Source organism: Hippocampus bargibanti, linkage group LG20, assembly GCF_051943395.1.
Source record: "Hippocampus bargibanti isolate YZ-2025 linkage group LG20, ASM5194339v1, whole genome shotgun sequence".
NCBI lineage: Eukaryota > Metazoa > Chordata > Actinopteri > Syngnathiformes > Syngnathidae > Hippocampus > Hippocampus bargibanti.
This window is the reverse complement of record NC_142753.1, coordinates 12635893-12662611: the sequence shown is the minus strand read 5'-3', so window position 1 is coordinate 12662611 and position 26719 is coordinate 12635893. Positions and strand designations below refer to the sequence as shown.

The 26719-nt window shown below is 46.1% G+C and overlaps 4 protein-coding genes across 6 annotated transcripts in view; all 4 read left to right on the top strand.

Annotated features, from left to right (window-relative positions):
• The window catches only part of ago2 (argonaute RISC catalytic component 2), a 70103-nt gene that overhangs the window by 35360 nt on the left and 8024 nt on the right, over window positions 1-26719 (top strand). Inside the window, exon 21 of one of the 2 annotated variants that reach the window (XR_016113463.1) lies at window positions 605-738. The exons of the other annotated variant lie outside the window; for it this stretch is intronic. The gene's annotated coding sequence lies outside the window, so the exon portion shown is untranslated. Of the gene's footprint in view, window positions 1-604; window positions 739-26719 lie in introns of those variants that run through there. 2 annotated transcript variants of the gene reach the window in all.
• Window positions 754-2732, top strand: ccdc126 (coiled-coil domain containing 126). Its single transcript, XM_088986968.1, has 2 exons — window positions 754-991; window positions 1641-2732. Exons 1-2 carry the CDS (start codon window positions 754-756, stop codon window positions 1865-1867), a joined length of 465 nt encoding a protein of 154 aa, XP_088843094.1. The 3' UTR covers window positions 1868-2732.
• On the top strand, window positions 2982-7001 carry tra2a (transformer 2 alpha homolog). The gene is made up of 9 exons (XM_089023253.1): window positions 2982-3173; window positions 3748-3881; window positions 4005-4164; window positions 4306-4353; window positions 4465-4653; window positions 4993-5108; window positions 5186-5398; window positions 5466-5536; window positions 5690-7001. The coding sequence occupies exons 1-9, from the start codon at window positions 3138-3140 to the stop codon at window positions 5698-5700; spliced, it is 978 nt and encodes a 325-aa protein (XP_088879379.1). The 5' UTR covers window positions 2982-3137; the 3' UTR covers window positions 5701-7001.
• On the top strand, window positions 11200-26635 carry igf2bp3 (insulin-like growth factor 2 mRNA binding protein 3). Of its 2 annotated transcripts, none has more exons than XM_088986963.1 (15): window positions 11200-11920; window positions 12665-12725; window positions 16839-16887; window positions 19433-19484; window positions 19612-19675; window positions 20077-20355; window positions 20422-20556; window positions 21095-21217; window positions 21292-21427; window positions 21505-21624; window positions 22612-22731; window positions 22820-22894; window positions 22969-23100; window positions 23183-23296; window positions 23656-26635. In XM_088986963.1, exons 1-15 carry the CDS (start codon window positions 11731-11733, stop codon window positions 23758-23760), a joined length of 1755 nt encoding a protein of 584 aa, XP_088843089.1. In that variant the 5' UTR covers window positions 11200-11730; the 3' UTR covers window positions 23761-26635. The 2 variants fall into 2 exon arrangements, with proteins under 2 accessions (XP_088843089.1, XP_088843088.1); XM_088986962.1 differs by having other exon boundaries at window positions 11203-11920; window positions 21499-21624.

Sequence of the window (26719 nt, the reverse complement as noted above, 5' to 3'; positions counted from 1 at the left end):
ACCGCGACAACCCTGCGAGTTCATCCTTTTGGGTTTGGAGCCCTCGTCCTCCTCCGTTTGGTTGCAACGTGGCTATTACATCTCCGATTTCAAGATAACCTCGGATGCAGGAAGCCCGAGGTGAACTATATCGCCTGTTGGGTTATTATTTATCTTCGCGCAGTTAGCGAGCTAACGTGAGGCTAACACGTAATTGCAAAGTCGCTACACGTTCGCTTCCCCTTTTGCAACTGCGTCCAGATGTATTCAAAGTACCGCAAGACGCGCCCTTGTCTAGTCTCGCGTACCGGAGATGTTAGCGAGCCGCTCCGTTTGCAAATTGGCGCTTGCTTTTTCGTGCAGTCAAAGCAGGTCAACTTGAGAGACGGACAGAAATTCTTGGCGCTCACTATCCGATCGTTTCGTTGCCGATCTGCAGGTCGGACGAGCACGAGTACTTTGTGCTTCCACTCGGCGATCGGCCAACGTTCAACCCGAGTGTCGCCCGCGTGCCTTGATCCAGAAGTAGAAGCGTCCTGTGACATCTAGAAAAATGGCGTGGCGTTTTTTTGTGATGATCATCCGAGAAAAAAAAAAAAAAACCAACATGTTTGATTATTTGCAGAACAGCGTTGTGAGCCACGTAGAGCGGAGGAATTTCTTGGAACGCGATTTGGGAAAATGCTGAAAAAGACTTGAGCGATCGGCTCTCGCCCGCAAGCGACAAGGTTCCCGTTGCCCGCCTTTCACCATCCTTTGGCATCCCTCGGTATCATGCCGGGCGCTCTCCTGCGACGCAACACGTCGCAGAAGCTGAGCGCGTTGCTCCTGATCTTCGGTCTGGCGTGGGGACTCCTGTTGCTCCGCTACACGGTGCGGCAACCTCGCCACCAGAGCAGCGCCGAGCTCCGCCAGCAGATACTGGAGCTCAGTCGGCGATATGTCAAAGTCTTGACGGAGGAGAGCCACAACGCCGCCGGTGGGCCGCGAGGGACCTCCATGGCTGCTTATGGTCATTATTGCATCACAGTTTTCCCGACTTTTGCCCCACGTGTCGTTGCTTAACTCATCCACTGGCAGATAATGTGCAAAACGGGGGAGTTTTGTTTGTCATTGTCGCTCCAATTTCAAGCCATATTCAGTTTTAGGACGACATCATCATTCAATGCAGCCTAAGAAATCTTTGAGAAAAAAAAAGAGTTAATTCCCAAGTTACATGGGTCTGGAGTTATATGACTTTGAAATGAGGGCGGATGGCCAAATTACAATGCAATACATCCATATGGTTTTCTATAGCGCTTTAACAACAGCTGAAGCTGGAACAAAGCTCTAATATGGAAAAAAAATGCACATGCTGCCCCCTCGCGGAAAACATTTCTGACCGGGGCTTCTTTTGACATCCGGCGGCTCTTTACAAGTCAAAGGGCGCCTTTTCCTTTGTCCGCGTTTTCAAGCATGCATAACTTGATTTATTTGCTATCTATTAGCTTTCTCGCTGGCCAGCTAACTATCTTAATGATATAGCTAGCTAGCTTTCTATCTGTTTGAGTTACTTCCATGTGAAGTAAACGCTGGCGCTTGTGGCTGCCGCTGCTCACCCGCTGCAAACCTTCTCCTGTGATGGCAGCGAATGAATGACGAATGTACTTTTGTTGACGCAGCGGATCTGAAGAGGACAATAGCGGTGCTGCTGGATGATATCCTGAAGCGGCTGCTCAAACTGGAGTTGGCCGCCAATGCGTCTGGAAGTACCGCCTCCCACGGGACGGTCCTGGCTTCCGCCGCCGCCGCCGCGCAAAGAGCCTCCGGGCAGGAGCGAGCCGCCAGTCATCTTGGGACGTCGCGCTTCAACTCCCCAAGCCCCAAAAAGCCTCAACAACATTTTTGAGCTTTGTTTTGGTCTCTCGGCTCATCCCACTTTGTCTGAATTGATTCCAAGATGTCCGCAGACTTCCTTTTCGCCTCCCCTTTTTTTTTTTGCGCTCCGTAGTATTTATTATATTGGATCACAATTGCAGCGTGCATTTTTTCTATTTCAAAGTTGCATTTTTATATAATGGCATCATTGAATAGTATTATTACGAGTACAGTACTTGTTTTCAAATATGTCTCGGCCTTTGTGAAAAGCGCATTTGGGCTCACGATAGTTGTTGTATAGTTGATACGATGTCAACCTGCTGAATTGAACAGAATACTCCCCGTTTGAATTGCTGTATTTGTGCTGCGGACTATTGCTCGATGCAATAAGATGTGATTAGTTGCGTCGAGACGATAATCCAAAGAGTGTTCAGCCTCAATGCGAAGCTGACGATACAACAAATGCATCTCGTTTGTGGCTGAAACGTGGCCCTTTCCCTTGACTTGCCTTGGGAGTGATTTCACTCCATGGAATGAATGTCCCGCAAGGTCAGTCAGTATCTTTTGTGCTGTGAAGATGACTGACCATTTGCTAATCCGCATTCAGGGTTCGTGTTGCACTGTGACTGTAGACATTTTAGAACAAATAATGAGCTAATAATCCACTCTTGGTAGTGCTCTTATAGTGTATGCGGGAGACCATTGTTAATTGCCGGAAGAGTATTTTAAAATCAATCTCTGCTCGGTGAAACCTTTCAAATGTGCATCATAATGATGTCTGTTAACCATACTCAACTTTAAATCAACACACGTGGACGATATCTGTAATGTCTCATTTTGGCACAGTTGAACTGTACCCCAAGTCCACCAGACTCAATAAACTGGTTCAAATATGACCGGTGTCATAACTGTGTCGTACCGTATACTATTTAGTCCACAAGAACGTCCAATACGTGTTGGATCTAAATTCAAAAGTGTGATTTTATGTCGAAATACTGTCCTTTCACGACTTAGTGTGATTTTTTTTTTTTTGTGTGTACTTGACGTTTTTCGCGCATGACGTCATCCTCAACGCGACAAGTTTACACGCAATGTCGCCCGCTTTAATATGCAAGGAAGTCGTCATCGGAAATGACGTATGACGCGCGACATCATCGCTCCGCCCTCGCGCGCCATTTTCTTGTCGCAGAACACCTCAACCCAAAACATTTCGAATTTCAACCTTTTACTTCTTGTTTTTGTTTAATTCTTTTGTATATTCTGGTTGAAAAAAGGTTGCTCGGTAGATAGATGACCTGAAAATGAGTGACGTCGACGAGGGAGGTGACGAAAGACGGGTAAGGAGTGATAGTCTTGTACCTGACTCGTTGCACGACGTCAAACAACGCGTACTTTTAACCGAAAAGCAATTCTTCAATTATTCAAAAGTCTTCGATCGATGACATTTTGTAACAATTACCCCCAGTCTCATTTTGGTTAACTTTTCCTTCAGAGCTTTCAGCTGTTACAAACTTGACGAGAAGTTCTGTAAATGTTCTTATTAAAAAAAACGGAAGACAAAGTATGTCCATCGGTTAAATAAACCTTGCTTGATCATAAAACTGCATGTTTGAATTAGATGGACTTGTTTTTTTTTTATTGACTTTGTATTAATAAGCGCCTTTGAAAACTCTCAAGGACACTTGTGGGACTTTGTAACAAATTTCTCAACGCTGACACTCTTAATAGACCCTCTCAATATGTATTTTTTTAAAGTAGCATTTATTTCACGCAGAATCACGTTTTCATTTGATGTTGCTCACAAAGTGTCTGGACAGTTTACATTGTATGCTGTTTAATGTGTAAAAAAATGTAATTAATGTCATAAATGCATGCGCTGTAAGTGTAAATGTTTGACCGCTATGGCAACAGGGATCTCGGTCCTCATCTAAATCCGAACACGGAAGTCAAACTCATGCCAAGTCGGAGAGCGGCTCAAGCTCCCAGAGTCCATCCCGAGAATCCAAGCGTTCACCATTCAGATCCCGTTCTCCGTCAAAATCGGGGTATGTTGTTATTCATGTTCATAAACAGGTGAAATATTGTTTCTGTCCACTTTGTAAGAAAATGTATCACCTTTGTGCCTCACGCATGTTGTTGTTGTTTGTTTGTTTTTTTGTTTTTTTCAGCTCTGGTTCGAGGCCGGTTTCTATCCGCCATGGTAGTCACTCACTCTCTCCATCTCATCCGTGCCCACGGAGATCTCGGCCTCGTTCCAACAGCCCTGACTCCCGTCGCAGGAAAAGTCGCTCCCCCATCTCAAAGCGCAGCCCCAAAGCTCAGCTCAGGGCGAGTGGCAACTAATTTGTGACACGGTCCTATTTGCCTTGTGACGAATCATCCAAGTTAACAGAGCCGTGATGAATTTGACAAGGGATGGCAGATCAAAAGCAGCCAATAACCATGGCTCTCATTTCATTCTCTCGGCAGAGCCTTGAAAGAAAAGACACAAACAGCCACAGTGGGCTTGCCGATCGGGTAGGTGGATCTTCCCGCCGTGTTTTGCGCAAGCGTGGCGTGTGCCATTTCTTGTGTTCAATCACATAGAACTGTTGTTGTTGTTTTGTTGTTTTGAATTTGAATTTGTAGGCAAACCCCGATCCCAGCAAATGTTTAGGGATATTTGGCCTGAGCTTGGACACCACAGCGCGAGACCTGAGGCACGTGTTTTCACGATACGGTCGCCTGACCGGCGTCAGCGTGGTGTTCCACCATCGCTCGGGTCGCTCGCGAGGATTTGGCTTTGTTTCCTTTGAGAGGCTGGAAGATTCAAAGGAGGTACGTACCGTTGACTCCTTTCTTTTTACCGACCCGAATGGCTTCTGCTTTTGTGCCACTCATGACACCGTCCAGCGCGGTGTCATCTCAAGTCAACAAACCTCTTTTCAAATTGTCCCCGTGTGTCAGACATAAATTGGCCGCATCAGAATCAGAATCAGACAACCTTTATTGGTCCCACAATGGGGACATTTGCAAACGTGCGCCGTTTCCATATTTGCTGGACGGGTGTGATTAGACGAGCGCGCCGCTAGATGTCGGTATTGCTCCGTGCCAGACCCGGAGCGCCCATATATGGGGCTGACGTTCATCTTTTGACTCGTGCGGTTTGTTTCTCAGGCAATGGAGAGAGCCAACGGGATGGAGATAGACGGGAGGGCAATCAGAGTCGATTACTCCATTACCAAGCGTGCCCATACACCTACACCTGGAATTTACATGGGTAAACAAACGATGTAAGCGTCGAACCCACCTTTCCCCTTTTGTTTTGTGGAGTCCGTTTCCTTCAAACCTCTTTTCTTTTCTTGAATAGAGATGATGATGATGATGATGATGGCGGCGGACGGGCTTTCCCGAGGGGAAGGAGTTCTTATCGTGTTCGAGGCTACGAGCGAGGCTATGACCGTGGTTACGACCGGAGTGACGAGCGTTCTTACGAACAAAGCTACGATCATAGTTACGACCGCGGCTACGATCGAGGCTACAGGCGATATGACAGCTACGAAGAGTACGACTACAGATACGGGCAAGTCATTCTCACAATTCAATTGTTGCTCGACTCCATTTTCACGTCTGTATGTGTAACGTTACAGGCGCAGGCGTTTCCCGTCACCAAACGACGAGAGATACAGAAATTCTTCCTGGTCTCGCTCCTATAACCAAAGTAAGTATGAATCCAACTAATTGAATAGGAGGACTCTGATGTACTCAATAGGGTTTGTGTCGCTATTTTGATCAAATATAAGGGGGGTGGGGGGAGGGTGTCAAGCCACTGACTCGCCTTGACTGTCTTTTGTTGTTGTGGTTGTTTTTTCAGGGCGCTACTGAGGTGCTGCACCCGATATGAACTTAGCATGTCGAAATTCACACTGCACTTTGACTTCAAGGTAGTTTACATGCGCAGGGTGTTTTTTCATGATGCGAGAGTAATGGACACAAACTATTTTTTATTGTTACCGCCCCCTCTCGCTCCATTTTTTTATTATGACCTCAAATAATCATCACTGTCACACAGTGGGAATCGAATCTTGTGGGAAGTTAGCGTGAATCTCTGCCGACACTTTTTAAGGTCACCATTTGACTTTTATGATCAAACACTGGCTTTTTATGGATGGGGGAGGGTGTCTATGGAAATGCAACTATGAACTCTGAGAAGTTTCTCATTAGTTTGCCACGAAATGTGCATTCGAATTGAAATTGGGTTTCAAACACTGTCGCTTTTAAACCCTTAGTGTCATCGTGGCGCGGTTTATTCAAATGGATGTTGGGATAACATTGGTTCATGTTTGACAATCTGGAAAGTTCTCCAGCTCGAGGTTCAAAGTAAAACATTCTCAAGGCAAAAAATGGACGCATCGCCTTGTTTTCTTTATCTCTTTCATTGTGTGTCATGTTTATGCTCCCCCGCCTCCATTTTTTCCCCTTTCGTCTGTTATTGAAGCCGTGACCTTTTGACGTGACGCTTTTTGGCAGCTATGCAATTCCATGACAAGTGCAACCGTATTTGCGTGGACCAAAAAAAGAATGCAGCTAATTAACATGATTTTATAGTAAGCTGTGACGTTTCAAGAGCTCTGACGCGGGTTCATTTTCAGGGGTCATCTGCTGATAGCTTGATCAACTGTAGACCGCCCGGATAAGCGCTTTATGTTTCAGAAATGCACTTTATGGCCTGTTGTGCGACAGAATGGGCCCAAGGGTCCCCGGCCGGCCTTGATGTCGTAAGCTGCATACGGCTAACAATTAAGCGATATGAGGGAGTGTGGTCTGACGTGAATCGTAATTGCGCAGGGGCTCCTTTTTTAAAATTACATTCGGCACGTTTTGAGACATTTCAAACTTTTTTTTCCTGTTGTACATCGACACAACTTGCTAACCTGGTGTAACCTGTTGAGTACTTGCGCTATCAAAAAAATGTTACGTGGCCTATGTTAACTCTAAATCACTTATATACATGGTCAGTAGGCTGTCTGCTCTGCTCATATTATACTTATCCTGTGACTGTAAAGTGACCTTGAGTTTTGAAAGGCGCTTATAAATTAAATGTATTATATTCAGATGCAAAATATCCCTTTTCCCTGACCTTCACCATATCAAAACTTATTTATGCAAATCACTTAGTGCCAAGCTTGCCCACCCCACTTCAGTTTTCACTGAAAACGTCTTTTATTCAAATTAAATCACAACTTTTGAATAAACACAGTATGGAATACAGATGGTCTTTCAAAATAATCTTTATCAAACATCGCAATTGAATGACAGAATAAAAGATGGAAACAACTTTCAGAGCACGAATGCAATGTGAATTACCCATAACGACGATTTAGCCTAATAGCCTAACAAGCTAATAGATCGTACAAATTTGCATTCTCAATATTCCCACAACAACAAAAAAAAACTAATTCTGTACACATATTAGCAAACTAACCAATTCCACGCTAACAGACAAAAGTACAAATGTGGAAAAATAAGTGGTTACTTTCACAGTCATTTTTACCAAAACATCGAAGGACTAATTTACAGAGAACATAAATCTTGAAACTCTAAAATACGACCAAATTACGCCCAGTCGTTCAGTTAAATACAAATACGTATCAGAAATATGATTATTGGGACTTTAACCACATTTATGGACTGGGAGACGTGAACTAGTTTTATATGAACAAAAATGAGCTCGTTGAATCAACAGCCGTTCATTTAAAGCCTACATTTTTTTTCAGAAATGACATCAGTTAATCAAATAAATAAGTTTTGTGTCGTAGCAGCTTTCGAAATAATAAAGCAATTCGTGACGTCTACTTTCTGATCCAGAGGACACGAGCCTGCCTTGCTAGGTCACGACCAAAAACAGCAACATTTTCACCATTTAAAATAAAAGTACCAATGTATTCGTTGGAGCATCACAAGACGGAAGACATGCTACGGTACAAGTTAAAATAGTTTAATTTTAACAACCCCATTTTTTACATATGAGATATGTCACTCTTTTATTAGTTATTTGATGTGACTCAAGTGTGATGCAATTCCGTTTTTATGTTAAAAAATAGAAAGTGTCTTGTTTGAAGGTGCTCCACACAAAACACACACACCGCCATTTTACTACTGACATGAGGGTTGGCATCTGAATAGCAAAAATGGAGGGAGGGGGGAGCTTAAAAACCAGCCAGTTCGTTCGTTGTTTTAGGGGGAGCTTGCGTGGATCCACTTGGGCTTCGTGGATGTATGTTTTCAAACAAAAAAAAGTCTTAAGACGCCGGCTTGTGTGAGGAGACATCAGTGAACGTTAAAAAGCCCTGCCAGGCTCCAACATGGCGCTCGAAACGGTCACTCAGTATATGCTCCGTCGCACACGCTTAAACACTAGGCGAAAACCCACCTGAGCAAAGATGAGATCGAATAAAAAACGTAAAGAATTCTCACCAGATGACAGAATCCAGATTGTGTCGTATACATTGGTGTGCGAGGACTTCACGTAAGCGAGGCCGGCAACAACTGATTGGTACCTAGGACATACTTGAACCTAACAAATAAGGACCCCAAACAAATTAAAAATCACGGTGTTCCCCCACTTCGCGGTTAAATCTGGACCACGTGTACCAAGTAACATCGGAAATGATAGAGACTCCCAACTTGATGTTACTTCCCCCCCTATGGAAGGAGTCCATCGAAGGGGGTGGAGGGCTTTGCAAGTGTGGGGGAGGCGTTCTGTACATTCCTCAGCGATACATTCATCGGTCGCCTCGCGCACGCGCACACAGCCGCACCGCAGCCACGCGTGAGCTCATTTAAGTCGACGTGCACGGCCCGAGAGCTCGCACGGCGTGGCCGCAGTTGTCCGTCCACGCAGCGGCCCCACAAGCCATCCTTCCCACTGCTTCTTCTTCTCGCACATTTTAGCGCCGGATAAATTGTCACCGTTTTTATCAACGCAGACGCCTCAACGGAAAGTGTCAAATAACGCAAATGTTGATGTCAACGCACCGTTTCGATCAGTCGACAAAAACAGTTTTTAAAAACTTCCCGTGATCGAACCAGAGACGAGAATCCACACAGATTAATTGTGTGCGCTTCTCGGAAGTAGGCGCGACGCATTTTAAAGAACCTATAGTTCCATACGGTTTGTTGTAAAAGTAAATCAATTGCGAGACAGTCCCGAGTTGAGCAAGAACCCAACAACGATCTGAAAAAAAAAGACTTTGTGGCTCATAATTCGTCCCATCCCTATAGCGCGAACCAAAGTCCAACAATTTGAACGTGGACGTAAACGCATCATTGGCGGGCCGGTTCATATAGAATCGTCGCTCTCCGTCAGCCAATCAAAAGACCGCATCGGAGGCAGTAGTAGGAGCGGCCGCGCTGCCTTCTGATTGGTCAGCTCTCCCGACCAATCAGAGCACAGCGTGTGTGAAACAGGAGGAAGCTCTCTTGGAGGAGGCACGGCCCGACCGACTCTTTTCCATTCATTCAAAAGTCTCGTCAACTTGATGAGGATTCTTTTTATTTTTACTTTAAAATAATAACAGACACTTTGAACTCTACTACTACTGTAGTACATAGTTTCCCATCGAACAATACACTATTTGATCACTTTAATAGACCGAGCTTATACTTGTTTAGCGGGCATTGGTATGCATATGTCATGCACATTAGCATATTTGACAATAAAGCTGACTTTGACTTTTGACTTTGACATACAATTTTATTGAGAGAACTTTAGCACTACCGCGGTGTCGAAATACATTTTTACACCTTCTAATATTGGTATGTATCTACAAATGAAACAAATCTAATGCAAAAGCAATTGTACGGCATTTAATGTTGCACCTTTAATGAGGTATACAGTTCGTGAATTTGAGAGTCGACACGGTTAGCATGATACAATTTATATTGACAGAAAGTGCAAGTGAAGCTCACCCAACCACATGTGGCAGTAGCTTATGTGAGTAATGCTATCCGTCTTTAAGGAAAATGATAAGGTACTCACGTCCAATTAAGTTAATGAGGTCTGACATCACCTTGCTTTAATTCATACCGTCAGAAAGCCGTGTTTCTTTCCATTTTTGTGGCATCAAACCGATACGTTGCGGTACTTTAACTGCGAAATATTTGGAAAATAACCCACCGCAGTTGTGAATTTAATACATGTCAATCAAAAAACTCAAAGTAGCTTTATAACAGTGGCAATTTTATATATAATCCTTATTAAATATTCCACGACAAATATTGTTATTAAATATGATTCTTAACTGGTTTAACGTATTTATTCCACCACGAGTACTGTATTTTGGTTCATGTACATATGCCAATTGTGACAGACACAATCATTTAACGCTCCGGTACGACCGCCAGACATCTTGACAATTTCTCCGCTGAACATTTACTCTTTTATGACATTTTTACTTTGGTGTTGATCCCGGTTGATTTTCCCCAGTGGAAAATATGAGACTCACTCCGTTTTGTGAAGCGAGCCTAAAGTTTGTTTTTTGACAAACGCCGCCTTCGATTGTGCGGGTCTACCTAATATTGTGGCCCGCCCGTCGTCGTCTTGACCTTTGACTTCACCGAACAGACGTGTCCGTTTTGAAAAAAGGCACTTCTTGCCTTTCAATTGGGCCGTGCGTCGAGGACGCCGTGTTTGAAAGCCCCGCCCACTGGCAGTCAACATGGCTGCCAAGGGCTCCCGAAGAACCGCATGGCCAAGCCCAAACTAGCAGCAAAGTAGAACCGTGCAAGCATTTCAAAAAGGAATGAATGCAACATCTAAATATAGCGACGGAGGGTGGTGACGGTCCACTCGGCCGAGTTGTTTGACTTTGGTTGCGTATTGACGGGGGGGGGGGGGGTAAAGCGTAAAATGGACGCCTTCATTTGAATAGGAATACGTGTCATTCCCACGTTGCGTGAGGAGCACGGGTCACGATCTTCTTTTTTCTCCCCCCCACATGTCACGTATCTCTGATTCCAGCAAAATAGTCATTCAACATCATTTATGAATGGCCCCACCCCGCCCCCCTTTCGTCCCTGTGAGTGAGATCACTCGCGCACGCGCGCACGCACGCACGATTTACTATAGCTTCCGCCACCCAATGAAAAGCAAGCTTATTTTTAATGCAGAAAAAGACATGCAAATGTGTGCTTCGAATGTAATCTTTTTTTCGAAAGCTCCCCAGGTTCGTTTCCTTTTTTTACACCAATCCCCTCTTCTTCCCCTCCTTGAAAAAAAGGGGGGGAAACCCACCCACACCCCCTAAACCTAAAGTGTCCCCACCCCAGATTCGCCAGTAATTTTCACCGATCCCAAACACTTAATTGAGCAATTGGGTTTCCTCACGTGTCGGTTGATTTGTAGTTTGAACACGTGGCTCATTCAAAAAAAAAAAAAACGAATCGTAGCGGATTTTTTTTTCTTCTTCGTCGCTTCTTCTTCTTCTTCTTCTTCTTCTTCTTCTTGGTTGTAGTCGAGCCAGAGGCGGCTTGCCTTGCCTGAGCGTGTGTCACATTGTCCGTCTCTTCGGAGGAAGACGCAAAAGTAGTTTCACCTCCCTTTATTTCTACGTCGTCGTCGTTTGGAAGAGCGTGCAAGATTAATAATTAAGCGTTTATTTATTGCGTAGTGAAAGAAGAGGCAAAGTGAGAGCGAGAGAGAGAGAGAGCGAGAGAGAGAGAGAGAGAGAGAGAAGAGGCGCGAGGGAGCGCCAAGCCACTACGAGGCTGCCACTTTGAATCTATCGCTCCTTTCCGTAGTGCACAAAACGGGCTTTTTTTGCTTGTTTTTTAATTTTTGTTTTTGCGGTAACTCCATCGTAGCACAGTCGCTATCCAAGTCGTCCGGGGTGCTTTTTTGTTTGTTTTGTGTGTATGTCGGTTATGAATATGAATAAGCTCTATATTGGCAACGTGAGCGCCGAAGCGAGCGAAGAGGACTTCGAAACTATCTTTGAGACGTGGAACATTCCCCACAGTGGACCTTTCCTGGTCAAAACCGGCTATGCTTTCGTGGATTGCCCCGACGAGAAGACCGCAATGAAGGCCATCGACGTCCTTTCAGGTGAGACGTTTGAAACGGCGTCAAACTGGATTTTACGCTTGTGTGTGTGGAAATGCATGTGGTCGTTACGACTCGGGTGTTTTGCTTTTATTTTCTATATATAAATCTTGTTGTTTTTTTTTGAAACATTTAATAGAGTCGATGAATCAAAAATATCAGCTGGATTCTCTTATCCAGTCGAACCTTGTTGCGGGCCTTCGCTCGGGTTAGAGGTCGTCGTCGTGTGAATAAATAAATGTGTGTGTGTGTGTGTGTTGTAGCTTTGTGAGCAATCTTATCGTCCTAAAATCCAAACGTCTTTTGAAAAAAGTCCCCCAAGCCTTCTTCTCCCTGTGGTCACAAGTCGCTCGTTGTGTAGCCATTTTGCCCATGCTGACACACCAGGTGGTTTAATTGTGTTGCTCAAATGTAGGCCAACTATGAGGCTCATACATTTGCTTTTTTTGCACGAGCCACACTGTTTTTTTTTAAATATTAAATATAATAGTTGCTCTTCGGCAGGAATATGATATTTGACCTGAATGCTTTTGAATGCAACCGTTTCCTCGTTGCAACTCGCCTTTGGAAAAAGCCATTTTGTAACACCCACCCACACACACACACACACACACACACACAGACACACACACCTAACCCTTCACCGTACCCGTCCCTGGATTTGTTTTTAATTAAACGAAGAGGCAAAAAAAAATCATACAAGCAAAGATAAATGCATAATTATTTTTGCTTTTTTTTTTTTTTTAGGTAAAGTTGAACTCCATGGGAAACTTCTCGATGTGGAACACTCTGTGCCAAAACGTAAAAGGTACGTTGTAGCTTATAACCTTTTTTTTGTTGAAAGTTTTTTTAAACGTATGTTTGGCACCCCTCCCCCTTGAATGTTGTGTGTGTGTGTTGGGGGGGGGGGGGGGGGGTGGGTGTCAATGAAAAGGGGCGTATGGCTTGTTGTAGCTACTCCCTCCTCTCTGCCTTGACAGTGGGGTGCTGCCTCTTGGACTCAACCGTCACATTTTTTGGTTGGATGTGTATTTCTTGTTTTTTCAAAAGAACTTGTGTAGACAAGTGCTGGGTGTCCCCTTCAAGTCTTCCTTTGGGCAAGCGTTTCCTTTGACGGGCGGGGTCGCCACAGCAAATCAGTGTCGTCCATCTTTAGAGGATTGTTTTTGGATTGGATTTGCCTTTATTACTCTCGCAGTGGAGAAATGTACATTTCACAGCAGCAAAGTGATGAAAGCCAAGCTTTTACGTCGGAGGCCCTTCCTGACACAAGCCTCTGTATTCATCCGGGCTTGGGACCGGCGCAAGAAGACATATGTCCCTTTGTGGCTACAGAGCAAGCAACTCGCTCAGTAAAAGGCTCCCAAACGCAAAATGCTCATGGGCGCAGCGACATTCAAAAAGGCAAAAACTAGACTCGGCATTGGATGACGATGCTCTGATCTAACCGTGAAATGGCCATCCCTCTCTTTCCTTTCCTTACATTACATCACACGCAGAACTTCAAAGTCCTTTCAGATGCTTTATCTTCCACTCACAGTATATAGATCGAAATGATCATCTCTTTTCCTTTATTACATCACAACCAGAACTTGAAAATCCTTTAAGCGCACAAAAGCTAAAAACTTTACACAACAAATAATAATAGCGACACTACTATGGTTGTACAAAAACAAGTCAATTTTCTGGCTAAAGGGGCCTGATGGAGTCGTTGGTCCATTTGAAGGATCTGCTCCGTCACTGCTTGCTTCCGCCCCTTCCTTTTTTTTTTTTTTTTTTCTTCCTTCGCCAGGCACGAAATGGACGCCAAGAGCAAAATGGGAAGCCTCGGCTCCCCCTCCCCTAAAGTCGCGCAAAGCCTTGTTGCACAAGCGCACACCGGTCGTCACCTCTCCTGTTGTATTTGGATGTTGACATTTGGGCTGATGCTCGTGGACGGCTGGCTCTCTTTTCGTGCATATCTTGCGCCTGATCAATATTTTGTAGGTTGTCCGATTTAGTACGTTGATAGCGTGAGCTCAGATGTTGAATGATTTCTTGTCATTGGCGACACGTTTTGTGTGCAATGTATTGTTTGAAAGATCTGGCTTTTACTTTGGAAAATATGTTTTTATCAACTGGCCCAAAAATTGTATCTAGAAATTGATGACATTGAAATTGTATCTTTTCCGACGGGGCCTCTGACCTAAAAAAAAATAACCGCCATTTTTCTCATGAGTTAATTTTGACCCCTCGACACCAGAATGTCATGCAGTTTATTTTGTACGTAGTAAAATTTGCCTTTGAAATACAGTAGATGTGCTCAATGCATCAATTCTTCACACAAACGTGTCTGTTTCAATTGTTTATTCAGTGCCGCGGTTGAGTTTCAAAACAAAACAAAAACTTGCACAATGCGAAATGAAAGTGAATTTCAATGGCGAGTTTTGGCAACACGGGACGCATCCGCAGAGCGTGCGCTGGGCCATTCTTTGCATTCTGCAAATATCAGCTGGGGGGGGGGGCGCTTGGCCAATCACCATGTCTTTAACCTTTGGACTCCTTCGGAGAAAAAAAAGGGGAAGTGCTAGAAACGGTCAGGAAAAGATGCAAACATGTATTTTTTGGGGGGTGAGCATCGAGAATTAAGAATGAGAATAGCAATAATACGTTTAATTTGAAAGCGCTTTTCATGGCAATCAAAGGCGCTTTACAAGAAATGAAAATGTCCACCTGAAGACTCGCTTCCGTCATTGACGTCCAAAATGGATTGAAAAGGAATTAGATGAAATGGTTTTGGAAATCTAAAAGATGAAGAGAGAAAATCACACGTTTCAATGTCAATATGAAAAAAGAATAATCTGTTTGCTTTACTGAGTCACTCATGTACATCCGTTACATACCAATTGTATCGTTTTAAATAATCGAAATGCAGCAATTGACCTCATTCGTGTGCAACGGAAAGTGATATTGTTTTCAGTTGTTGGTGTCAACGAGAGAAATGACCTTTTTTAGCAACTTGCTTTAATGGGACATCGTGTTTGACTTCAATATTTTTATTAAATAGAGGCTAATTTTATGAACAAGCGACAGATTTAAAAATGTGAATTTTAAAGAGAATATAAGCAATAAAGTGAGGCCATTTTTCTCATTCGTTCCTTTTTTCATTTCATTTGTTAATTTTTATTATTAAACATTTTTTTAGCAGCTTGCTTTTACGACACATCATGTTTGAGCTACGTTTTTAATAGAGGCTAATTTGATGAGCAAGCTATAGATTTAAAAAGAAAAGAAACAATGTGAGGCCATTATTTGTGTATTTGTGGGAGGCTCACAATGAGCATTTCAGGGCCTTGAGGCAGAACCTGGAGCCCAAGTCAGTCAGAACCAGTGCGAACGCAAGTCTTTTTTTGTTGTTGTTCTTCTCGCATATATTCTATCATTATTTGCTAATTTGTGATCTCACACGCAGAGATGCCGTATTCAATAGAAATAAGAAAGTGTGTATGGAGTGGCGGCTGGCTCGGTCTTGGTCATCACATGACAAAGCAGCCCCCTCCCACATTTAGCCCAGCTCTACATGTTCCTGTCAGTGGACTTGTCCGTGTCCATGGTAACAGGGCCCCACCCCCACTGAGTAGAGTGGGCCCTTGTTACCCTTGCCTGAAACTGGACTATTGCCCCCCCCCCCTTGTCCACCACACCCCAATCACCCATCCCCAAATCAAAGGCTGCAGGGGGGCGGGGGACAGGGAATGTATGGGGAACCCAACCCCCACTCCTCTTCACTTGACCCCCCCCCCCCCCCCCACCTCCTAACCCTGCCTGACTTCTTCTCTGTGGAGCGAGAGGTCGGTCGGCTCTGGTGCATTTGCACATTTCACATGGCGTTCTCACCGCAATGCAGAGCATACAGAATGTGTGGGTAGGAGGAGCTATTGGGGTGGGGGGGGGGGGTGTCAGCCAGGAATGGCACACAGTTGGCCGGAAAGGGCTGGAATTCCTCTTGGGGGGGGCGGGGGTTATCTTTAAATTTTGGTTGCAATTGCAAACACCATGTTTTTAAATTGAAGACATCCTAGTGTTGAATCTGTGACGTGTCCATTGGCGTGAATGCGTGCCGCTGCTTGGAATGTGAGAACCACACACGGATTTTGCTAAGGGCGGGGGGGGCCTCATCAACTTCAGGTGTCCTTTTAAGATCCCTTTGACACTTGTGCCCCCCCGTTCCCTACCTGTGCTGGACCTGGTCCATGAGGCCACCTTGGTTGTCCGGTTGGACGTTCTGGGCCTTCCGGTTTGTCAACAGGCGGCGGACTTTGGAGCGGGCGGCCTCCCCTTTCTATAAAACGTCCTCCCACGGGGGGAAAAAGCTTCAAATATCCAATTGCCGCTTTGCTTGCCCCCCCCCCTCACCAAAAAAACCCTTCCCAATTGCTTTTAATGACTCGTGTGGCTTGTTTTGAAGCAATCGGCACCGTGACTTGCGCTCATCTTCGCTGGCTGAACAACTGCATACATTTAATGCCCCCCCCCCCCCCCAACATGACAATCGTGCAATAGTGCAAGTAGGACATTCATTTTGTTTCGTGCACTGTTCCCAAGTTGTTCTTTTTTTGGGTGGTCTCAATGGTCTGTTTCCTTTATGGTGGGTGTGGGGGGGGGCTGGTGTTGCAATTTGAGCTTCTTATCTCATCTTCAATTAAAGCCCCCCAATTAAATTCAATCTCCACATCCTGAACGCAGAGGCCTCCCTGCACTTTTTACCAACCAGATACGTCTCCAACACTCGCAAAGCCGATTAGAATTCACCGCTCACGCCTTTCAAGATGGCCGACAGCAAAAATAAATGCTGCCTCTGCTGCTCGCCCCCCACCATTTTTTTTTTCATTTCAAAAAGCATCCTTCTCTCATTCAATATCATCTTTTTGTCTCTATTCAGGAGCTGCAAGCTGCAAATCAGGAACATCCCGCCTGACATGCGATGGGAGGTGAGTGCTAACACGCTAGCTAACGGGTGTTCTCTATGTGGTGGGGCTACTTTCTCATTCATTATGATTCGTTCTATTTTTATGTGCAAGAAAATTTGCATAAGCGACATGTTGCCTGCTCTTGGAGCTCGCCCTTTGCTTTCAATCAAATGCGCGCAAATGTTTTTCTCGAGCCAATCGGTGTCTTATCAGCAGAATTGATCGCGTCAAAGCTAAAAGTGGGTGTGCAGATGTAGTGATTGAATCGGCGGGGGGGGGGGGATAATGCTATGGATTAAATCAATTATAAAAGAGGTTTAATAAAAATGGCGGTGATCGATGCGCAAAGCTATACAGACACTCCCCGATTTCCGAACGAGATAGGTCCTTTGGAAGGTGAATTTGTTCCTAAGTTGCTTCGGTGCTCTATTTTGGATGGAATGGAAGTTTAAGGCTTTCATGAGCACGTTTTAGACTTGTATAAGTAACCTGCATTGGTTTGTACTGAAAAAGAAAGCTTTAATACAATCTATAAAGATACGTACAACCGGCGAGAATACTACATGTATGACTACCAAAATGTTGGCAAGTCTGTCATGAGTGGAGCAGGCGGTGCGAGTTGAAATGTCACTTTTACCCTATTGGACTTTTGCTTTGGAATTGACGTCAATAATCTGGCTTTTGTGAGAGATTATTGTATTGTATTTTTGGGGGGCTTTTTTTCAATTGAATCTAGATGCTAAATCACCAATCTTGCCTTGCCATTCCTCCGCGCTCCCCTTTTCTTTGTACAGTGGCTGACATTGTGCGCTTGGAGTCTTGTTGCATTGTTGTTCCATTCGGAGGACAAGAATTCTGAATTTCCTCAATGACACACACACACACACACACACGGTGAAACAATTGAAGCCATAAAATGTCTGACTGTGTGCGTTTATTGGATGTATTTTTTTTCTAAAAAGGAAGCAGGCGCTGTGGCTCCGCACGTGTTACTAGCATGTAGCCTAGGGTTGCCTTCTCCAAAGGTGATGAGGAGGTCTCCCCCACCCTTGGGAGGACGGGGGAGGGTTAGGGAAAAAATGGGGGTTATTTTAATGCCACCCCCATCTCCCTTACGTATCTTATAATAATAATCATACATTTGATTTCTAAGCGCCTTTCCAAACTCTCAAGGTCACTTTACAGTCACAGGATAAGTTAGATAGCTAATAAAATTGCTAATAGATAGCAAATAACTGAATTTCTGCTTGCTTCTCAGGTAAATGAGACAATGGTGGCGCCGCATTCGAGATGGCGAGAATTGTGGCGTGTGTGGCTAAGGCCCGGATGGCACCCCCGACCCCCTCCGCACTTGCGTCCATGTGCTTCGATTCACAGAATGTGTAGCATGAGCTGGCACCCCTCCCCCAGCCCCCTTCTTCCTGTTGGAATGCACCCCACCCTTTTCCTGAATGGCCTGGATTCTTATTGGCCAACCCCCCACCGCCTTTGCGGAAGGACGGGCGGCCCAGCCAGCCGGCGGCGGGCGGCGGCGCTTTTTGCCGAAGGCGCAGCCAATGACTCGCCGTTGACATGGCAGAGAGGCGGGAGGTTGCGCGCTCGGTGGGTCGCCTCGGGGGGGTGTGTGCCTGCGTGGAAGTGGGTGGGGGGGCAGTCTTGTTGGCCACAACGTGGGCTCGAGCCCTTGGCGGGGAGGGGGCGGGGCCTTAGCTACAGCGGCGTATGGTCAAAGGTCTCGGTGGGCTTAGGTCCTATGGCTCTTAGCCCCTCCCCCCTCCGCCACAAATGGCTTAGTTCAAATGCGCCGGTCGGTCTCCAGGTGGCCCGCTTGGATTTTCCTGGGAACATTTTTCCCACTTGTCATATTACCCGAAAGAGTCATCTGTCTTCATTTAGGGGGGTTGTATAAAATGTTTGGCTTGTTGGTGCCGGTTGTATTTAGCTGTGATTGTAGCTTCCGGCGGCGGTGCGGTGTGGAACATTCATTATCACCGACGCATTTAGCCTATTTGAACTCATTCACTGCCAGACAATGTGCAAAAAAATGTGTCCGCTCCGGTGCCAGGGTTGATGGATTTGCACGACCCACACAATATGGACTTTTAATAACAATTTAAAATGGCATTTTCTGTGCCGCTCGCTCTCTTGTTTCTATTTATCATTGTATTTGTGATTGGATTTTATTGATGACTTGTCTGCGACTGTAAAGTGTCCTTGAGAGCTTTGAAAGGCGCTTAAAATGTCATGTATTATTATTATTATTATGACTTTTAGGACTACATCAACATTGAAGTCAGCTTTCTTGTCAAACATGCTAATATGCATGACATGCAGCACAGATGAAACCTTCGACTCTCTTTTTAAAGCCATTTTTGTTCCCATTTTGATTGAGAGGTCAGTGTGATCCGGTTGGTGGAAAGTCATGATTGAACCGCCACTCAAAAAAAAAAAAAAAAAAAAGATGCTATCGATATCAACTATGAAACTCATTCCGCAGTGTGATAGATAGACTTGGAGCCGAGAACAAAAAGGGGGTCTCGGCTAATTTTGGCTTTGCATTCCCCAGGTTCTGGATGGCGTCCTGGCCCAGTACGGTGCCGTCGAATGCTGTGAACAAGGTGACTACGGGCGGCAGTTTTTGTGGAATTTGTTGGCCTTCAGAAACTGAAAAAAATCAAATCAAAATGTCACGTGACTGTCCAACTAACGAATGATTGATTATCTTTGCTGTGCGCTCCTTCACAGTCAACACTGACACGGAGACTGCGGTTGTCAATGTTCGATATGCAGCCAAGGACCAGGCCAGGCAGTGAGTGGACACACACGCACACACAGACACACACACACACACACACACACACACACACACACACACACACACACACACACACACACACACACACAAAGGTGCGCAACAAAAATCGTCTTAGTTTATCCCAAAAGGCTTCCTAAAAAGTCAATTTGGTTTGTCAGAAAGTGATCGAAGCCGACGGGGGTTCGATTTGCCGTTTAGTGCCCTCTAGTGGACGCACATCGCTCTTGTCTGGCGATGCGTTCACGTCGTCGTACAGTGTGGTTTTTTTCCCCTACTTCCTCGATAATCTATTGATTGTTCCGATGGTGAGAACGGTTGAGCTATGGATTGTGTAGAGATTTTCAGTCGCTCATTTTGTCGTCGTCGTCGTCTTCCCCCCCCCCCCCCCCCACCAGGGCCATTGAAAAGCTGAACGGCTCCATGATGGAGAACTGCGCTCTGAAGGTGTCTTACATCCCGGACGAGACGTCGGGCCCCGAGGGTCCTCCGGCGGGGGGTCGGAGGGGCTTCAACGCCCGGGGCCCCCCCCGCTCGGGCTCCCCCGGCCCGGGCGCCCGCCCCAAAGTGCAGTCGGACATCCCGCTGCGCATGCTGGTGCCCACCCAGTTCGTGGGCGCCATCATCGGCAAGGAGGGCGCCACCATTCGCAACGTCACCAAACAGACGCATTCAAAGTGGGTGGCGTGGCGAGCGACGCGACGCCCCGGAACCTTCCGTCATTCTCGCTTGCCATCTTTCAGGATCGACATTCACCGCAAAGAGAACGCCGGCGCCGCCGAGAAGCCCATCACCATCCACTCCACGGCGGAAGGTTGCTCCAACGCTTGCCGGACCCTCATGGAGATCATGCAGAAGGAAGCGCTCGACACCAAGTTGTGAGTTTCAAACACCCCCCCGCGCGCTTCCTTTTTAACTCGGTCACTTCCATTCCCCAATGGAAAATATGACGTGCGGCGCCATTCCAGAATTATTATTACTTTTTTTTTGCGAGGGGGGCCGATAAAGTGCCGGTCAGCCCTCTGCTCATGTTTTTTCCCTTTTGTCCATGTTAGCGCTCGGTTGCAGTTTCAGCTGTGGTTAAAGCGTATATGTATGTATGTCATGTATTTTGGACAGCTGCCCCCATTTCAAGCTCTGATAACCCCAGACCCATCGAACTTAAGAATTAACTGTTTTTTTTTTTTTTTCCGAATGAAAGAAGAGCATCCAAGGTTTCTTCCGCTGAATTGAATGTTGATGTCGTCCTCAAACTCAATAATAATAATACATTTTATTTCAAGCGCCTTTCAAAACACATAATGTGTGGGTCCTGGACCTGGAGTGAGAATGACAAAAGCCCTGGCACCAGAGTGGACGCGTGTTTGCACATGGCCTGGCACTGAATGACTTTGATTGTGTCTCTTTGTCTTGCAGTACCGAGGAGATCCCACTGAAGGTTTTAGTCCACAACACCTTTGTGGGAAGATTAATCGGGAAGGAAGGACGAAACCTGAAGAAAATTGAGCAGGACACAGGCACCAAAATCACAATCTCACCGTAAGATCTTGTGCCCCCCCCACCATGGCCCCTCCCCCCACCCCGCCCCTAATCGCCTCCCTTGATGGGTTCAGTCTTCAGGATCTGACCCTGTACAACCCGGAGCGGACCATCACGGTGAAGGGCTCCATCGAAGCCTGCGCCCGAGCAGAGGAGGAAGTGATGAAGAAGATCCGAGAATCGTACGAGAGCGACATGGCGGCCATGAACGTGAGCGCTCGCGTCTTTTGTCAAGTGAAAGAAAGTATCCCCTCGCAACAGCCACTTTTGTGCCTCCGCAGCTGCAGTCCAACCTGATTCCAGGCTTGAACTTGAACGCTTTGGGTTTGTTCCCCGGCGGCACGGCCGGCATGGGTCCGTCCATGTCCCACGCGCCCCCCCCCGGAGCCGGCGGTCCGTCATTCGGAGTGAGTCACTTTGTCCCCTTGAGACCCTCGCACGGCGACTCCCTTTATTGCCGCGCGACGCCTCTTTGTGACTTTGATGTTTCTCTTGCTTGCGTCTTTGAGCAAGCGGTGCGCCGCGGCGCTTTGCGCGGGAGCATCTGTGATGGCGTGACAACGTTTTTCTCCCCTCTCGAATGAAAATGAGAAAGAAAGAAAGAAAAGAAATCTCCACCTTGATATTATTTTGCCGTGGCGTGATTGCTTTTCAAGACTTTTCCTGGTAACGTTTGGGCAAATCGCCGGAGGCCGCCGAGCTGCCTTCACCTCATTCCCAAATTGATTTTGGAAGTGAAAAGCATGACGTGGAGCGAGCGCCGTTCCCCAAAGTGTTCGGCTTTTGCTTTTTCTGGCCTCCGGCAGTGTTTTGTTTGTTTTCCGCAAGGGGGCGGCATTTCCCTTTTTTCCGTGTTGGTGCTTCGTTCCGGCTTCGGCGCGATACAAATTATGCCTGGGTTGTATTTTGGACAGTCGCCCCCATCTCAATCTCACATAACTCCTTAGAGCATTTTTTTTCCTGATGAAAGAAGACGGGCTAACGTTTGTTACACCGTATTGAAAGTTTGCGTCGTCCTGAAACGCGGTATTCTGTGAGTGGCCGTCATTTGGGTGAAAATGACAAAGACCCCGCCGGCCCGCATTTTTGCACTTTTGTCGTCTGGCTGTGACGGAGTTAAAAGTGGGTTTGTGGGGCCCCCTGTTGCTTTGGCCCCGTGCCGGACAAACAATTCCACATCAACTAACATCTCGGAATGGATTACGTTGGTTCCGCCGAATTGGTTTTCAAATTGGAGACGCGTTTTCCACGTCGATGGCCTCATCCGTTGGAAATTCAGACCGAATGAATCGCATCAAGAAATACGAAAGGGCAAAAAGTGACCAATGGTATTGTTGCGCAATCACTAAGACGTGAAAATGAAAAAAAGCCGCTAAGGTTTCCCCGCTCGGCAGGGACACCCGGAGTCGGAGACGGTCCACCTGTTCATCCCCGCGCTTGCCGTGGGCGCCATCATTGGCAAACAGGGTCAACACATCAAGCAGCTGTCGCATTTTGCCGGCGCCTCCATCAAAGTGAGTGGCCCGCCAATCTGGCCCCGAGAGGGCAAGGGAAGGAGGTGGCCGCCGCCTCACATGACACGGCGTCTCGCCCCCTCCTCAGATCGCCCCTGCCGAAGGAATGGATCCCAAACAGCGCATGGTGATCATCGTCGGGCCGCCGGAGGCTCAGTTTAAGGTAGAAGCGGCGAAAGAAATGGAGGTCTGGGCGGGCCTCGCTCAATTGCTATGTTGCCCCTCCCCCGTCCGCAGGCTCAGTGTCGCATCTTTGGCAAACTGAAAGAGGAGAACTTCTTTGGGCCCAAGGAGGAAGTCAAACTGGAGGCCCACATCAAGGTGCCCTCCTTCGCCGCCGGCCGCGTCATCGGCAAAGGCGGCAAAACGGTAAGCCGCCGCCATTCCGCCGTGACCGCCAAGAAAAGAAAGAGACCAAAGCTAAGCGGCGCGACGGTTGTGTGCGTGGCAGGTCAACGAGTTGCAAAACCTGACGTGCGCCGAAGTGGTGGTGCCGCGCGAGCAAACGCCTGACGAAAACGACCAGGTCATCGTCAAGATCAGCGGACATTTCTTTGCGTGTCAGGTGGGGACGGCTCGCTTCGCCCCAAACTTTTGAACCGACATTATACTATGCCCCTTCTATTGGATTTCTATTCATTTCATATCAGATTTATTGGCTTTCCTATTTATTTAGTTTTCACATGTCTCGGGTTTCTTTCTTTATTCTCGCTATTTGATGGAGTTATGCTATGAGGCATTTTGTTGTATTTACTTGAATGTATTCCTTTTTACGTGATCTATTTTAGCTCATATGTTTCTTTATTTTGGGAACTTAAATCGGCGTCGGGTGGACATGAAAACAAAACGCGCTTCGAGTTGAAAAGTACGCGATGGCCCCCAAATGTGACGCTTCTTCTGTCGTTTGTTGTTGTTGGCGTGCAGCTGGCCCAAAGGAAGATTCAGGAGATTTTGGCCCAGGTGAGAAGACAGCAGCAGCCCAAGGCGCCTCCCGGCGGAGGTCAGCCTCCGCTACCTCGCAGGAAGTAGAAGGAAGGCCGCCTGCCGGACGGCGTGCGCTCGATGGACAACGCTGACTCGCAAAGACGCTCGGCGGGACGGATGCAGCGGGGGTACGACGACAATGGGGGGGAGGGGGGCGTTTCCACAACCAACGCTCCTCTCAGGGGTCAAAAGAAGCCCAGCAAAACATCCAGCCCCTCCGCGCCTCACTTGAATCGAAAAGTGTGGCGAAAAGACCCCCGCTGTTCATTTTTTTTGCCCCCCCCCCCCTCCAACCTCGCCTCTGCATCACAGACATCGACGTCACTTTGCCCTCGCGTGTACGCCTCCTCGACCTCCTCGACCCGCTCTGTCCCCTTCCCCAAAGAGCGCCTCTTTTTTTCCGTTTAATTTTAATTTTTAACTTGCAACACAAAGAAGAAATGAAGACCCCCCCCGGCCCCCCACCTGCCCGGCCCCCCTCCCGCTTATCACCTCTTTGGTGTGATTCTTCAAACCCGACAAAGAAGTTTTGGTTGATACTTTTCACTCTTTCAATTGGTTCATGAAGCTTTTCTCGTGAGTTGAAAGGTTTCCCAAAAACCGGCATTGCTCTCACGGTCCTAGTGGGGGGACCACCAGAGCCTTATTTTTTTATTTTTTATTTATTTTTTGGGGGGGGGGGTTGGCTGAAATTGGTCGGGCCATGTTTAAGGGGAAAGATTGTCTGAGGCCAGGACCCCCTTCAAATTGAAAAGTGGCATTTTTTTTACAAATTCGGATGCATTTTATAGATAGTCCTCAATAAATAGAAATACATTATATATATATATATATATATATATCTGAAAAAAATACATAGATAAACACACATCAGGCATCTATCTCTCTATCTATAAATATCTATTTAGAGGTGAGGGCGGCTTTGGGAAATGCTGCTGAAAGGCTGCTGCTGCTGCCCAAGGAAAACAAAGTTTGATATGCATTTTTACTTAACTACCTCAGGATCGAGTACCTCAGAAGAGACACAAAAAAAATGATTATATATATATATATATAAAAAAAAAATAGAAGAAAAAAGTTTTTTTTATTTTTTTTGCTTTTGTGGTATTTTGTATACTTTATAAAGCTGATAGTCTTTTGAACATTTTTATTTTTTTAAGAAAAAAAAAATCGGAAGGTTTCCGGGTCGGCTGCCAACTGAACTTTGGCCTTTAACTCCTCTTGCTGTACGGCGGCGGCGGCCATATTGTACATGTGTGTGAGTGGACTAAAGATGAGTCTGTACATAAACGTCTATTTGTACATAGAAAGCCCCCAAACGCGCCTCAGCTTGGCGGCTGACACGAGAATCCCAGAGTATCGCCTCAGTCCCCGTCCCCCCCTTAAGGGGGTCCAACTGTTTTGGGTTTTTTTTGAATGACAAAAACACCACGGCAACCGATACACGATTACAGCAATGTCATTTCTGTTTTTTTTTTTTTTTTTTTTTTTTTGGGGGGGGGGGCTTTGACTTGATCCGCTAAATGGTACTTTAATTTTTTGGACCAATGAGATTCAATTAATTTTCCGCGGTCCGGGTTTTAGATGGCGCAAATGGGGAGTGGGCTCTCATTGACTTCTGCGCCCCATCGAGGCTCCAACCCGAGCAGTTGAAGCAAACTTAATCAACGTCCATCACTGCATGGTTGAGGGCGGGGCACTCGCACTGATAGATGCGTGTTTTGTTTCTTTCTTAAGTTGCAGCATACGACGAAACGGGATTTCAATTTTTAGGAACAAACTGACTTGGGAGGGATAAGAAGTAAAAACCCTGACACGAAGGGGTTGAAAAAAGTCCATTTGATTTGCGTGTTTGAATGGCCGAATGTAAATAGTATGTTGATTGCGGTGGAAGTGGAGCGCTTCCTTCCACGGTAAGAACGCCGTCTACCTCAGCTAAAGGGGGCGGGCGAGGCTATGATGCCCCGCCCCCTCTTTGCCCCCACTGAGCGCGCACGTTTACCTCAGCCCCCCTCCCGACCCCTGACCCCTGTTCCTCCCACCGGCGCGCCATCTTAACATCACCTTTAACTGAGTGGCACAAGTGAGACTTAAAATGACACCTCCTTTATTTTTTTTTTCTCCGCAGTTTGTTTTGATCTACCTCTTTAGACAAGTATTTGAAGTAGAGGCATTCTATTTGTTAGAATTTAATCCCGCTCCCCGCATATGAATGAAAAAAAATAATCAAATCATGTACTCTTTAGAATTGCGAAAAATGTATGGAAAGTGATCAAAAAAACAGATTTTCAGTATTTATATGTACTTTTTTTTTGGGGGGGGGGCTTAATTGAACTCCTCCAGCCATCTTTCTGCTTTCTCTTTTTGGTGGCTTACTTGTATTTGAACTTTTTTTGGGTGGGAGGGGAAGAAAAAAAAGGTCAAATCACCTGTTTTGATTTAGCTTTCAATAGTTGATGAGAAAAAAATGCAGTTGTTGTTGTTTTTCATTTTAAAGGGCCTGCCTTTTTTGTTCAAATTTGTAAGAATACAAAAATAGATACAAGTCCAAGTCTTGTTTCTCTTTGTCTTTCACAAATGCTACTCAATTGCAGATTTTTTTTTATTGGTAGCCATTTTCTTCTGTTAGCATTTCTTGGCTGTGTGCTATTTCTACTATGGGACTGAATTCAGGGATTGGGGTCCTCCTTTTATTTGGGAAAGTGATCCAACTACAGCATGAAACACGCTACCCGGTCTGCAAACATGCTCGTGCCCCTTCACCTCCCCCTCACACAGTTCCACTTGTCAAATGCCTCTGAATAAAGGACAAAAAAAATCATATTGGTAGCCTTCTCTAGTTTGTACTCGCACCGGGATGTTATTTTTGTAAGTGTTGCATTTGTCCCTGTGGGAAACGGCATCGCTCTGATCATTTGTATCGGAGGTCAAATGGCACACTTATTTTCAAATCAATGCTGACCGAAATGAAACCCCAAAATGATGTTTGAATGGGCCATTCTTA